This window comes from Chenopodium album, chromosome 11 (assembly GCF_948465745.1).
Source record: "Chenopodium album chromosome 11, dcCheAlbu1.1, whole genome shotgun sequence".
NCBI lineage: Eukaryota > Viridiplantae > Streptophyta > Magnoliopsida > Caryophyllales > Amaranthaceae > Chenopodium > Chenopodium album.
In genome coordinates, this window is record NC_137844.1 from 29,740,718 (window position 1) to 29,756,311 (window position 15,594).

Consider the following 15,594-nt stretch of genomic DNA (forward strand, 5'->3'; position numbering starts at 1 on the left):
AGGGAATATGTAATTGAAAATCACGCCTAATAAGATAATTTGGACGACCGATTTAGGTTCCTTTTTAATCTTGTTATTAAATCAAGTGATCACTAAATATTTTAGAATTATATGTTGCATTATTCAACCAATTTAGCATAATAATAGTTTGGAGCAAATTAAATCTTTGTTTGCATGTCTTTGAGATCGCAGGAATCATTTTTCATTATAAGAATCGAGTAGAGGCCAATACGGGCGAATATGACTCCATGAATCACTTCGTACCATCATCCCCGATCCTCCTTTAGTGGTTCCGAACCATATGGAGTTAGTAATCTTATGGATTATGAATGGGTTGTAACCTTCACGGGTCAATCGTTGTCCCTTTATCGTGGTTGCCTTTTATGATCCGTGAACGGTTTACAAGTTCCTTAAAAACTTGTTGGCGGCTCCCTACTTTATTTTTCCCTAATCGTATACGTCAATTCCCACTTCCTATGAGTGCCCAGCATATTCACAACATGCTTAACGTAGGCGCACTTCAAACGACGCCTACAGGTGGTCGGGTAGATTTAGGAATTATTTTTTTCTTAATTTTTCTTTTTTTTTTTAATTTTTATTTTTTAAAAACAAGTAATAATGGTGACACATGTCACTGTGGACCCCACTTAACGGAATTTTTGAAAGTAGACCGTTAAGTGGTGGTAAAAACCATTTTTGTAAAATTTTTCTGGTGTTAAAATAAATTTTTTTTATGGGGGTGTGAAAAACCATTTTTGGGGTTTTTCGTGGTGTTAAAATCCAAATTTTCCTTATTTTTAAATATTAAAATAATATAATTAATTTATCAATAAAAAATCATAAAACATTTGTAAACAACAACTAACAGAACATGTCATAAGGAATTGTCAGATAATTTAAAATGTAATAAAACATTGACAAACCACATAATACATAACAAGTGATGCATAGAAATCCAATGCCACCCTTGGCTAAAGGTCATGGCCAAGTCGTAAGATTTTTTTCTTTTTTGAAAAGCAAGAATATCATAAATAAAAATCTGCTAAAAGTACAAGAAACTATGGATGGGACCCATATAAACAAATTTTGAGCAACTACAAGTATCTCACCTTGCTATTAGGTGGGCTAACATGTTACCTACCCTCCAAATATGAGAAGAAAAAAGTATTAAAACAATTAAGATAACATGCTAATATCATCATAAACTATCAAATTGGAGAAAGAATCTCTAAAACCGTTATTGATTCCAGCACACAGAGAAGAAGAATCATCTTGCAGCCATACCTGCGTTACACCCAGGCGCTTAGCCACCGAGAGCCCAAAACGCCCAGTTATTGCCTCTGCACACTCTACCTCCTACACACTCTCAACTTTTCTAACTTCACCACCGACGAGCTCCCCTCAATGGTTTCTTGCCACTGCCCCCTACACCATATAGGAAGTAGTTACATGAGCATCCACATTTACGTTTATAAAACCTTCTAAGGGACATTGCCACGGTGTTAAAGAGAGACTTGCACTTCAAGGTTGACAATAAAACGTATTCTTGGCATACATACAATAGTCCTCAACAAGCTTTACATTGTCGGCAATCGTCTGAGAAGCGTTTAGAGACACAACCTTATGAACCATCTTGTGTTTACAAAACCAAAAGGACCAAGCCATGGCACATATATAACACACATAACTTGTAATACCCCGGAAATTCCATTTCCTTAAAATACCTTCTAACTCTAAATAAAACTCATTGTTAGGAAATATCCAAAGTATTATCGCCACCGTGATAACGGCTAAGGCTATTTTCAAAATCACTCAGCGGAAGACTAACTTTTAAAAACTCAAATAAAATAAAGTTTAATAAAACCAAACTCAAATTTCAAACCAACTTACATTAGATCATTAACTTGGAACCTTTAAAGGCCCTTAAAAAAACCAAACTAAAATATTAAAACAATAGTGAATGTGTTAGTGTCACAATTACATAAATAATCCCATACAATAAGTAATAAACAAGGAAACATATAAACCTCTTCGCTCAATCTCATCATGCTTGATATGCTCCTTTTACCTGTACTTCTCTTTATTTCAACCTCACTACTTGTCATATAAAATGGGTCATAGTACGGCCAAAACAAAGAAAAACCAAACACAAACACAAAAGTACGAATCAGCAAAAGCTGAGTACATATGCACCAATAGCAATAATTACACTAACATGAATATCCTAGCAATAGACAATAAATAAATAAATAAATAAATAAATAAAACATGCTTGCCATACAACATAAGTCAACTTACCTTTGACTCATGACTCTACTTTAATTTATTAATATATATAGCTTTGGATTACGCATCGAACGGGTTTCCTTCCTTAAAAATAGCTCATTAAAAATGGAGCTTCCAATGAAGGAGCCACCCCCAATTGGCACCTACTATGTCACACCTTGGTGACGGAATTCTAACGCACAAATAATAATAAAAGAAAGTACATCGTCTTGCACCCCTTTAGAAGCTATGATTAAATATAAAACCCCATAACTACCCCCATATGTTCATATTGAAGGTATATACGTTCCAAGAGTTTTGGTGCTTATCCTCTTACACTTTACGTGATTTATCAATTTAACATGTGAAGACTCCAACCAATTAATCAAGAACAAACATAATAATAATCAATACATAATTCCAATTAATTCTTGAATTAATTAGTGAGCACATACCATTTATTTTAATTAAGGTTCCTTTCCTAGTTTTGTACACAAATTTTCACGATTACTACATTGGTGCATAGAATGCACTAATAATCTTTCTTGACTCAATCTCAACTATGTGTGACGCGGGTGCATGGAACTTGGTGGAGGAAGTTGAAGACGTGCCACGTGTTGTGACACGTAGTCGAGCTAAACTCCTTGGTGGCCACCTCGGGGTTGACAATCATCAAACTTGAGTAAGTTTTGTTTCTTAGAGTAAAATTCCAAGGATTCCGTGTGTTAGCCAAGAAAGAAATTTATCAATGTATGATGCATCTACTTCATTCAGCCATATCTCCTTCTTTACAAGGAATTTTTAGGTGATTCAAGTCGGAGGTGAAAGTAGAGTTCAAGAGCTTTCCAACGACATGTCACATGCCAAATTTGAGCAAGAAACAAAGAAGTTATGAACGTTTGAAGTTGAGCTGTCCAGGTAGTCGCGAGGAGAGGCCGTTCCCCTTATAAGGAGCGCCCCTCCCCCAGGAGGAGCGCCCGCTCCTATGGGTGTCTTTTGAAATTCCAGGTTTGAGGAGCGCCCGCTCTTACCCTTTAGAGCGGCCGCTCCTAATGTCCTGTTTCGAGCGAACAACTTCCTTTCTTTTGTTTCTTTTTACTATCTTTTAATCTTGGCCTTTTATTTGTAATCCAAGGGGTGTAATTTAAGAACTTTAGGGTTATTTGTAAAGTCTTTAAATAGGGCTAAACTTTCTTTTGGGGAAAAACTTTGCTTAATTTTGAAATCAATGAGATTTTCTCTCCCTACCCATAATCTTTGTGATTATTTGCTCTTTTTGTGATTGCTACTTGTAATCTTTGTGGTTACACCATAATCCTAGCTTTACTTTGTGTTAGATTTGATTAAGAACCCCTATTTCATATATCTTAGTGATTGTTGAGATAGGTTTATCTTGTTTTGTTGATTTGACATTGTTGTTACTTGATTTTTCCCCCTTTTACTTGGTTTTTCTTGGTTATTTCATATTAATTTGGTATCAGAGCCAGGTTATTAGCCTAGAAAGATCCTACCTTTTGAATTTCTCTTTCCCCCTCTCAAAAGATCTCATCTTTTTCCCACAAAATTTTAAATTTTCTCTCAAAGATACAAGCTTTCTATCTAGAAACATGGATGATAGGTACTATTATGAAGATGTTGAAAGTTACAATGAGCACTCTAGATTTGATGCTCTAGAAAGGAAGTTTGATAGACTTTTTGAGGTCTTGGAGAATAGAAAAAGTCCTAGAAGAAGAAGGAGAAGCCCAAGTGGAGAAGATGGTTCTCACTCTCCTCACCGGAGAAGGGAACACCACCAACGACACCATGAGGACAACCGTGACCGAGACATCAAGTTGGAATTTCCGGAGTTTGAAGGTAAATTTGATCCTAATGAATTTCTTTATTGGTTAGAAGTATGGAGAATATGTTTGAATATAAGGGTTATAATGATGAAAAACGTTGCAAATTGGCCATCCTTAAACTTAAAAAGCATGCTTCTTTGTGGTATGAGAACTTAAAGAATCGTAGGAGGAAAGATGGAAAATAAAAAATCACTTTTTGGGAGAAATTGAAGAAACATATGAATAGGGCTTTTGTGCCTAGAGATTATTTGCAAGATGCCTATCTTAAATTGAATTCTATTAAGCAAGGAGCTATGTCGGTAGAAAAGTATACTAGGCAGTTTGAAAAACTCTCTATTATGAGTGGAATTGAAGAAGCATCGGAGCATAAGATTGATAGGTACATTGGTGGTCTTGCGAGAAAGCTTGGGCAAAAGGTTGATGTACATGCCCATGGAAGTTTTGATCAAGTTGTGCAAAAGGCTTTGAAGTTTGAGAAGTATGACAAGATAAGTAGTGCTAGTGGGTATTCTAAACCTACCTTCAAGAACCCTTTTACTCCAAAGGGTGAGACAAGCAACCCCATTGCCAAGGATGACAAAGGCAAGGCTCCTATGAATTCTTCTAGCAAAGATGACCATAACAAGATGAGCAATAGGAAGGCTTGCTACAAGTATAGAGGCTATGGACATTTTGCTAATGAGTGTCCCAATAGTAGAGCTATCATGATTCGTAAAATGGATGATGACGAGTACGAAGATGAGAAGAAGGATTTTGGGGACCCTATATATACTGAGGAGGATGAGGTTTTGGTAGAAGCCGATGAGGGTCAAATCCTTGTTGTTAGAAGGGCACTTCACTCCATTTCCACTCCTTTGGCGGAAGAGCAAAGGGAGAACATTTTCCAAACTCGTTGCACCATCAGAGATCGAGTTTGCAACCTTATCATTGATAGTGGCTCTTGCACTAATGTGGCTTCAACAACATTAGTGAGCAAGCTCAATCTTGACACTACCGATCATCCTACTCCCTATAAGCTTCAATGGATTAATAATCACAATGAGGTGAAGGTAACAAAACAAACTCTTCTTTCTGTTTCAATTGGCAAATTATATAAGGATGAGGTGCTTTGTGATGTGTTGCCTATGGATGCTTGTCATGTTTTACTTGGAATGCCTTGGCAATTTGATAGAAATGTATTACATGATGGAAGAAAAAACACTTATTCATTCATGATGGATAAGAAAAATATTGTACTCAACCCCTTGTCCCCCACAATTAAACACAAAGAACCCTTGGGTACGGGAAACACAATAAAAGAGAACCTTCTCATTGGGGAAAATGAGATGGGAAATGAGATAAATTAAGGATAAATTGTCTTTATTTGTCTTCTTAGGGAAACACAAGAGAGTGAGCGAGAGAACCCAATCCACCCCCTGTCAAGGAAGTGTTGGTTGAGTACCATGATGTTTTCCCCGATGATCTCCCACCGAGTTTTCCACATATTAGGGGAATTGAGCATCAAATTGATCTTATTCCTGGATTACAACTCCCAAATAGACCGGCTTATAGATGTACTCCCGATGAAGCAAGAGAAATTCAAAGACAAGTTGGTGAGTTAATGGAAAGAGGATTTATGAGGGAATCCCTTAGCCCTTGTTCGGTTCCGGCTCTTTTGGTCCCAAAAAAAGATGGCACATGAAGGATGTGTGTGGATAGTAGGGCCATCAATAATATTACCATCAAGTATCGATTTCCTATTCCTCGACTTAATGATATGCTTGATGAATTGCATGGTTCCAAGGTGTTTTCAAGGATTGACATGAGGATAGGGTACCACCAAATTCGCATGCGTGAAGGAGATGAATGGAAAACCGCTTTTAAGAAAAAAAAAGGCTTGAATGAGTAGCTTTGTAATGCCATTTGGGCTCCCAAATGCTCCCAGCACTTTCATGAGACTTATGAATGAGGTACTTCGCCCCTTCATTGGTAGATTTGTTGTTGTTTATTTTGACGATATACTTGTTTATAGCAAATGTGAACTTGATCATGTTGAACATTTGAAGCAAATATTTGAAACATTGAGAAGTAGGAAGCTTTTTGCCAAGTTAGAAAAATGTACTTTTATGGTGGATAGTGTTGTTTTTCTTGGCTATGTGATTTCTAATTTAGGTGACATAGGAAAAATGTAGGTCGTTTTCTACCCTTTCCTAGAGCCAAACTAAATTTATAAACACTCAACCAACCTAATACGAGTGTATGGTAAGTCAAGGGGCGAACCCAAAGGAATGAGTAGGTGTAAGCTATAGCCTAGGTCAAGCTACTTCGGAGATTGTAGAAAGATATGGTTGGTAATTAAGGTATCGAGAAAGCTAGATAAATCGAGAAATTCATTATACTAAACACTAGGGATATAGGTTCCACATGCAAGCTCAATGATTATGCTAATTGATGGATGAATCAATCGATGGGGATCGGGGGCCCTGGTATGTGCGCACCACCCATGTCGCGCGCGCAGAGCAGGGTCTGCGCGCACGCATAATGAGGTCTGCGCGCGCGCACCTTTGCTGTGGTGCTCATGGCTTGCTCCTTTGCTTGCTCGATCGATCTCCGCGCTCTCGAGCATCCGTATCATCGGTGCACTCGAGGCGATGCCCGCGAGAAGGGAAGCCCTTTTATTCTCTAAGCACTTGAACACTTTGAACCAAAACATTGCTTCCATTGAGCTTGTGCTTGCGGAGCTTGCTTGAATTGAATGTTTGGATTCCCGAACTTAGCTTTATCAAATTCCTTGAACGCGCTCGAGCTTCCTCCTTGATAATTAAACCCCGGGAAACTCAACACACCTACAAAACAAGTCACAGAAACGAAGAAGCGAGAGAAATAACCGAGAAATGATTAAAATAGTAAGAAAACCATCAAAAGCACACATTTCTCTAAACTTACACACAAACACGCAAAACAAGCATTATTATGTAAAAAAACAACATAAAAGACTAAAAATGAGCACAAAAATACAAAGAAAACCTAACCTAAGAGTGCCATAAATGACACTCATCAGAAAGGATCTTAATGGACCCTAGTAAGGTAGAAGCCATTCAATCTTGGCTTATTCCTACCAGTCTCACCCAAGTTAGGAGTTTCCATTGTCTAGTGATGGGTGTCAAAAATGGCACCCATTTGATGAGCATTTAGGTTGCTTTTGTCTTATTTTTATAGCTGTTCTTCTTAGTAAATGCTTAGTTTCATGCTTTTGCTCTTTGTTCTACCTTTTCTCTCTTATTTTTGGTTTTGTGCATTTCTATGGTTTTTGTAGTCTTTTCTCCTTTATTTGCTCTGTTTTCGTGGTTATAGGTATTGTACGATGTTCGGGCCTTGATATGGATGGATTATTAAGGTGGAAGATGCTTTTGGAGCAAGCTCATGGCAATAGGAAAGCTCTAGATGCAAGGAAGTGGATTCTCCAAGTTCTAGCTCTTGTGCTCTCAAGCCGTGCTCTCATGAAGATAGGGTGTTGAACCCACTTTCAAGTGCTTTTTGTAACTGCCACTCTTGGTGTCCATCATCATCATTCAGTGCACTCATTCGAAAACCTTAGCGAACGCACGAAGTTGCGAGAAGAGCCGAAGAAACCTAGAGAAGCGCGGGCGCGGGCGTGCCACCTGCCAACACGGGCGCGCCACCTAGCCCACGCGGGCGCGCCTCCCTAGGTACTTAGTTTGCTCGGTCTTTGTTTCGCACCTCCTATATATACCTATTGGAACCCCGATTTTGAAGGGAGATTTTAGATTGAATTTAGATCATAATTCTAGCTGAGTTGAGAGCTTCTCTCTCTAGATTTAGGGTTAGTTTAGGAGTAGATTTTAGAGAGAGAAAGTAAGGAATTTCAATGGTGATTGAGAGATTGAAGATTAAATGGTGACAATTGTGTTGAAGATCTTCTCTATTATCAATGAGCATTTCTAACTCCATCTCATTTTATTGCTTTGTTTAATATTCTTGTTTATTTAAATTGATTTTGATGTTTGATGCTTGGTTAGTGTAGTTGTTCTTGATATTTTGTTGATTCTTGATTACCTTAGTTGTTTGTTGATTAGATGATGATGTTAGAGTAGTTGTTTGGCTAGGGATTGGGTGAAACTTGTATGATTGATTGATTGTGCTTAATTTAGGAATTTTGTTGATTGATTGTTGAGATTAAAGTGATTAATGAAAATTGTGCATGTGTGTAATTCGATAGGCCTTGAGAATTATGCTAGATTGCATTGTGAGTCTACATTGATACGACCATTGATTTGTAGCTTACAATTGTCGATTGAGTTTGATTTGTGACGTTCCTAGTTAGTGTCTCTCGAAGTTGGCGTTAGTTAGACCTCTAGGAGATAGCTTGTCGAGCTCTTTTGATTGCTCTTACCATTAGCCTTCGTAACCATTGATTTGCATCTTGTTCCCGAATTGCTACAATTTTCATGATTACTTGTTTATCCCCATTCCCTAGTGCTTTATTTGTTTGGTTTCTTTGTTTGTTAGTTGTTAGTATTCTCTCTTTATCTTTGTCTTCGACCTAGCTTAGGCGCATAATTGAGAGCGCTTGAACATTATCGTTCCTTTGGGTTCGACCCTTGACTTGCCTCTATACTAGTATTTAGGTTGGTTAAGTGTTTTTAAATTTAGTTTGACCAAGGGAAGATTAGTTTCAACGACCTAGTTCCATCCCGCGTCAAAATGGCACCGTTGCCGGGGAGCGGTGTCTATGTTTGAGTGTTTTTTATTGCTTGAGTCTAGGTCTTTGTATATACTTTTATTTTATTTGATTTTTGTTTGTTTTGTGTAAAAAAAAAATGGCATGTTTTTCTTTTCCTCAATATGATGGTGAGCCTTTTAATGTCTACTTCCATAGACTTATAAGGTTTTTGAACTATAATTGTTGTAGTCTTTGGGAGGCTTGTGAGAGATTTGTTATTTGGTTCGAATGAGCAAACTAGGGATGAAGTTGAAAGCATTCATAATGGTGAATTTAGAGCATTGTCAATTGATGATGCTTGGGATTTCTATGTTTGATTTGCTAGGGATGTCTATAATAGGGGTAATCATGATTCTAATGTTGATGTGCAACGTGTTGATTCTTCTAATATTAGCATGAATTCCCATGATTTGTCACATGATCCCATAGTTAAACCTAGAACAAATGATTTCAATTCTATTTCCTATTTTGCTCATGATGATAAAGTACATGCTCAAGTTGATGCTAATGGTGTGTTTCAATTTTCTTCATTATTTGTCATGTCTTCTTGTGATGTAGTTCATTCCCTTAATAACGAATCTCATATGCTTGATTGTGCCCCCTCTCCCCTATTTAATGAAAATGCTCATGATCTTAATGTTCATGGTCCTACCCTTGGTTGTGACTCTTCTTTTACTATTGATCAACCCTCTTTGCCTTTTTATTCTCCAAACTCTTGTGATGAGTCTCTAGTCCCCTATAGCCAAACTGATGAATCTTTGATGGAGTTAGAGATGAATCCTAATCATAGGCCTTTAGAGAGACAAATGGTGGAAACTTTAAGGAGCCAATTGGAGATGATTAGAGAGGGTAAGGATCTTTTTAATGAAGAATTGAAAAGAAAAGAACAGTTGGAAAATGAATAGTCACCCTTGATGCTTGTATGTGAAAAACCTCAATCCAATGTGTGTGTTGAGGATAATGATGTTAATTTTGAGCAACCAAGAGAGTGGGAGGATCCCTTTGATGAGCATTTGAGTGATGGTGAAGGAGTTGAAAACCAACAGAGTGTTGAATTTGATTATCCTAACCCTCCTTCCCATCTTGATGAGTCTCAAGTGTATGTTTGTGACCCTTCAATCTATCAGTATATAGACTCTTTTGAGGAAATGTCCCATTTGTTTTTTGAGAGTCATATGAGGACTTATAGATTTTTGGATGAATTCATCGAGAACGCTTCTTAGGACTTAGATGAGTTTGAGATGAATCTACCTCCATTCATGCACGGTTTTGAGGCCTTGGGTTTTGAGATAGTTGAAGGAAAGGTTGTTTATTGTGGTGGAAAGGAGCTTGAGGTTGATCCCCTTGGAGATTTTGAGCTTGAGGGAGGTGTAGATTGTGAGAGTTCTTCATTTGAGAACTCTATGATTGATTTTCATGCCCTCATTGGCGATGTGAGACCTTGTGTTGAGGGAGTAGCTACCCCTTTTCTCATTTCTCATACCCCTTTTTCTCAAAGGTTTGACCACATTCCTTCTTGCCCTATTTTTCTCCCTTCCTATCTCAAAGATCCTATTTGGGAGCCCTTTTCTATGGAAGATTTTCATGTCCCTCATTTCATCATTGTTGAGGAAGAGAGGAAATATGCCAACAAAAAAAATTGTGAGGAGGATTTGCCTTTTTCCTTTTCTTTCCCTTCTTATTTTCCCTCTTTTTCTTCTTCTTATTTTCTTGTATTTCCTTTTGATCCCTTTTCTTATTTCTTTTGGCATCTTCCTTCTCACCTGCGTGCAATAATCTTGTTGCACGTCCTTATCCCGTCATTTGCCTACTGTTTATCTTATGAAACGATTAGTAGTGCATTTGACAAGCTCTTGCGTGCGTTGAATTATTATTTTCTAGATCGGTCAAGCTTGGACCTTAAGCAAGCCTTTCTAGGGAAGTAACCCGTGTTTTATTTCTTTCACTTTCTTTTCTTTTTAGAATAGATTTTCTCTTATGGAAATGTTTGTGTGCCTTTTGCTAGGTACATGACTTGATATACTTTGGTGAATTGCTTGGATTAAGAATCAAGGAAGATTGACTCCTATTTTGCTAGCATATGGAATACAAGATTCAATGATAGATGAACTTGGCTTTGAAAGGTTAAATTGGGTCATTTGCGGGTATTTACACCCACCTAACATCCGGTAATATCTTTCCTTGCTCTTTCTCTAATAGTTGATGCGTTGTTGGACATGTGTTAGCATTGTTGGATTAATCTCTTTGTTTTCCCCACTCGTGGATTATTTGATTTGTGTTTGAGCATGTTGTCTCATTCAAGCTTGGGGGAGGGTTTTCTATCATGTTTGGTGGGATTTTGATTCATATATGCCGCGCACATTTGTATATGCATTTCCATATTCTATATCTTGAAAAACTCTAAAAAGATTTTTGTTTCTATCAAGGCAAATTTGCAATGTGTTTTGTTTTGTTCTTGCATTGGACATAATACTTTTGGACTTGTGTAGTTGAATGCTTTTCTTCTTAAATGGTAATACTGTGCACGATTTGAAAGTATGTTTGGTTGACTCTAGGATAGCGTATGCTAAGGTAGTGTCTTTAGGACTTTTGGGACCTTGAAGCCGGATTCTATTGTTTTTGAAAATTTGCAATTGCTCCCCTTTGGTGAATTTGAAACTAATAGTGAGTTATTGCTACAACCATGTGAGGTTTCATTCTTTTCAAGCCTTCTACATATTTTTCATGAGCGGCACATGGATCCTTGACTATACTTAATCTAGAATTTGACTTTCATCTTCCGAAATCGCGACCGAGCCATTTGGGAAGGACAAAGGCATATTATCGGGGTGGTAATTTTTCCTTTTCTAGGATATTTTCTACTCTTTGTTTTGGGTTTTCATTTGCCTACTTGCTGACCATTTGCGCCATATACCCTTCTTTTCGAGCCACATCTTTAGATCTTGAGCCTTTTGTTTCATTCTTGTTCCTATCATTGGTTTTTGTGAAGGATTTGGTCTCTTATGTTGGAGTTTTGGTGGATGAAATGGATTGTTTGGTTCTTATAATGAAAGCAAGTTTGTGTTGTACATATTTTGTGAATAAAAAGCAAATGCAAAAGTTGAAAAAGCCGTCCATAGTTAAAAGAGGCGAGGACAATGAAATAAAGTGAAAAAATGAAAAAATTGAAAAAATGAGAAAAAGCAAAGCAAATTCAAAATGCTTTGGCAGAAGTAATAAAAAGTGAAAATGAGAAAATTCAAAAAATATTTTGATGTAAGTGTCTTTCTCCCTATTTTAAGCATTGAGAACAATGCTTTGTTCAAGCTTGGGGGAAAGCGTTCTTACGCTTTTTGTACATATGTTTGTGATTCTTAGCTTTGAATAAGCTTGGGGGTGATGTGTTTTTGTTTGGTGAATACTTGGTTTTGGTGTTAAGATTTGGCCAATCTTTTCTTCATGATTTAGGTATACCACCAAATTTCAAATTTTAGCCTACCCTCACCCTTACATTACAACCCTTTCCAAGACCTTTTGACCTTTGTGGTTGAGTCACAAATCGGTGGAGGGAGATGTAGGTCAAGCTTATAGAGCGGGATGCAATAGTTGAGACGTCGAGAAACCTCAAATCTATTTCTTTTTCCGGTTCCTTCGAGGAGCCATAGAGATTCTTGCTAAAAGTAGATTTGTAGCTAATTGGGAGAATGTGCTAAAAAAATTTTGAGACGAAAAAGACTTGTGTCTTGATAAGTTCTCTATGCTTAGAATGTCCTATGTTTCAATCAACCTTAGATATATTGAAACGTGCACTCCCTTACTTGTTTAGAAAGATTTGCATTCATTTAGCTTGTACATTTGCAAAAGTCCACTCATGAACATTTGTTTTCTTTTCTTTTCTTTTTACTTCTTTATCATGCTTTGCCTTGTTTATTTGGTTTGTTAGAGTTATGGGTCAATCTCTTAGGAAACCCTTACGAGAGCATCACTCGTCCTCTAGGGCGATCTAGGGGTTTAAATGGCTTGTCTTTAGTTGCTACAGATGACCGTGATTCCTACGAAAGTGAGTTAGTGTATATATTCTTGTCTCCTCTCTTCTTTTGGTTTGTTTGAATAAGATCATCATTTTCCATCCCTTGGTGTTGTTTTGCTCGAGGACGAGCAAAAGATAAGCTTGGGGGTATTTAATGGGTGTCATAAATGGTACCCATTTGATGAGCATTTAGGTTGATTTTGTCTTCTTTTTATAGCTTTTCTTCTTAATAAATGCTTAGTTTCATGCTTTTGCTCTTTGTTCTACCTTTTCTCACTTATTTTGTGGTTTTGTGCATTTCTATGGTTTTTCTAGTCTTTTCTCCTTTATTTGCTCTCTTTTCGTGCTTTTGGAGCAAGCTCATGGCAATAGGAAAGCTCTAGATGCAAGGAAGTGGATTCTCCAAGTTCTAACTCTTGTGCTCTCAAGCCGTGCTCTTATGAAGATTGGGTGTTGAACCCACTGTCAAGTGCTTTTTGGGACTGCCACTCTTGGTGTCCATCATCATCATTTGGTGCACTCATTCGAAGACCTTAGCGAACGCACGAAGCCACGAGAAGAGCCGAAGAAACCCAGAGAAGCGCGGACGCGCAAGCCTCGGGCGCGGGCGCGTAGCCCAGCCGCGCCTCCCTAGGTACTTGCTTTGCTCAGTTTTTGTTTCATGCCTCCTATATATACCTATTGGAACCCTGATTTTGAAAGGAGATTTTAGATTTAATTTAGATCATAATTTTAGCTTAGTTGAGAGCTTCTCTCTCTAGATTTAGGGTTAGTTTAGGAGTAGATTTTAGAGAGAGAAAGTAAGGAATTTCAATGGTGATTGAGAGATTGAAGATTCAATGGTGACAATTGTGTTGAAGATCTTCTCTATTATCAATGTGCATTTCTAACTCTATCTAATTTTATTGCTATGTTTAATATTCTTGTTTGTTTAGATTGATTTTGATGTTTAATGCTTGGTTAGTGTAGTTGTTCTTAATATTTTGTTGATTCTTGATTACCTTAGTTGTTTGTTGATTAGATGATGATGTTAGAGTAGTTGTTTGGCTAGGGATTGGGTGAAACTTGTATGATTGATTGATTGTGCTTAATTTGGGAATTTTGTTGATTGATTGTTGAGATTAAAGTGATTAATGAAAATTGTGCATGTGTGTAATTCGATAGGCCTTGAGAATTATGCTAGATTGCATTGTGAGTCTACATTGATACGACGATTGACTTGTAGCTTACAATTGTCGATTGAGTTTGATTTGTGACGTTCCTAGTTAGTGTCTCTCATAGTTGGTGCTAGTTAGACCTCTAGGAGATAGCTTGTCGAGCTTTTTTGATTGCTCTTACCATTAGTCTTTGCAACCATTGATTTTGCATCTTGTTCCCGAATTGCTACAATTGTCATGATTACTTGTTGATCCCCATTCCCTAGTTCTTTATTTGTTTGGTTTCTTTGTTTGTTAGTTGTTAGTATTCTCTCTTTATCTTTGTCTTCGACCTAGCTTAGGCGCATAATTGAGAGCGCTTGAACATTATCGTTCCTTTGGGTTCGACCCTTGACTTGCCTCTATACTAGTATTTAGGTTGGTTAAGTGTTTATTAATTTAGTTTGACCGAGGGAGGATTAGTTTCAACGACCTAGTTCCACCCTGCGTCATCTAGCTTCTTTCTATCGAAGATTTGTGAAAATTTTTAGCACCGTTTTGGCTCCGGTAACCGAATGCATGAAGAAAGGTAATTTTGAGTGGACATTATCGGCTCAACGGGCTTTTGAGACTCTCAAGATGAAGTTGTGTGAGGATCTAATCTTGGCTCTTCCAAATTTTGATCAACCTTTTGAGGTTGAATGTGATGCTAGTAGGGTTGGAGTTGGGGCGATACTTGTTCAAGGAGGGAGCCCGGTTGCTTATTTTAGTGAGAAGCTTGGTGGGCAAGAATGAGATATAGTACCTATGACAAGGAGTTCTATGCCATGTTGAGGGCTCTTGATCATTGGTCATTACTTGAGGTCTAGACCATTTGTACTACATTCTGATCATGAATCTCTCAAGTACATCAATGGTTCTTATAAACTCAGTGCAAGACATGCCAAATGGGTTGAATTTGTCCAATCTTTCACTTTCTCTTCTAAGTACAAAGAAGGGAAGGGTAATGTTGTGGCCGATGCTCTTTCTAGGAGGCATTGTATGATCACTATTCTCGATGCGAAATTTTTAGGGTTTGAGTTGCTCAAAGAGTTGTATGGTGATGATGAGGATTTTGGTGAGTTGATGAAGAAGTGTGAGGAGGGGGTCAATGGTTCTTTCATGATGCAAGAAGATTTCCTTTTCAAGTTACTTGTTAAAGACACTCATCAAGGAGGCCTAGCCGGACACTTTGGGATTGCAAAAACATATGACATCCTTCGAGAACATTTTTATTAGCCTAGAATGTTTGGTGATGTACAAGACGTAATAGCTCGTTATGGGGCTTGTCATAAGGCAAAGAGTCAATTCCATGAAGGACTTTACTCTCCTCTTCCGGTTCCTAGTCAACCATGGGATGACCTTAGTATGGATTTTGTGGTTGCTCTCCCTCGCACTTCAAAGAAAAATGATTCCTTGATTGTTGTGATTGATCGTTTTAGCAAGATGGCTCATTTCATTCCTTGTCACAAGACCGATGACACTTCTCATATGGCTACCTTGTTCTTTAGAGAAGTGGTGAAGCTTCATGGCATTCCAAAAAGCATTGTGTCGGATCGAGATCCTAAGTTCTTGAGCTAC

At 37.7% G+C, this 15,594-nt stretch overlaps 1 protein-coding gene across 1 annotated transcript; it reads left to right on the top strand.

Moving 5' to 3' along the window:
• The first annotated feature begins 14,765 nt into the window (after positions 1-14,765).
• LOC145566505 (uncharacterized) lies at positions 14,766-15,252 on the top strand. Its single transcript, XM_081625906.1, has 2 exons — positions 14,766-14,824; positions 14,907-15,252. The coding sequence occupies exons 1-2, from the start codon at positions 14,766-14,768 to the stop codon at positions 15,250-15,252; spliced, it is 405 nt and encodes a 134-aa protein (XP_081482032.1).
• The last annotated feature ends 342 nt before the right edge of the window (positions 15,253-15,594 follow it).

Excerpts from the sequence above, each read along its gene's own strand:
- LOC145566505 (XM_081625906.1), top strand. The coding sequence starts at position 14,766 with ATGAGATATAGTACCTATGACAAGGAGTTCTATGCCATGTTGAGGGCT. Across the intron at positions 14,825-14,906 it reads TTGAGGGCTCTTGATCATTG|TGCAAGACATGCCAAATGGG; the intron begins GTCATTACTTGA and ends TTATAAACTCAG.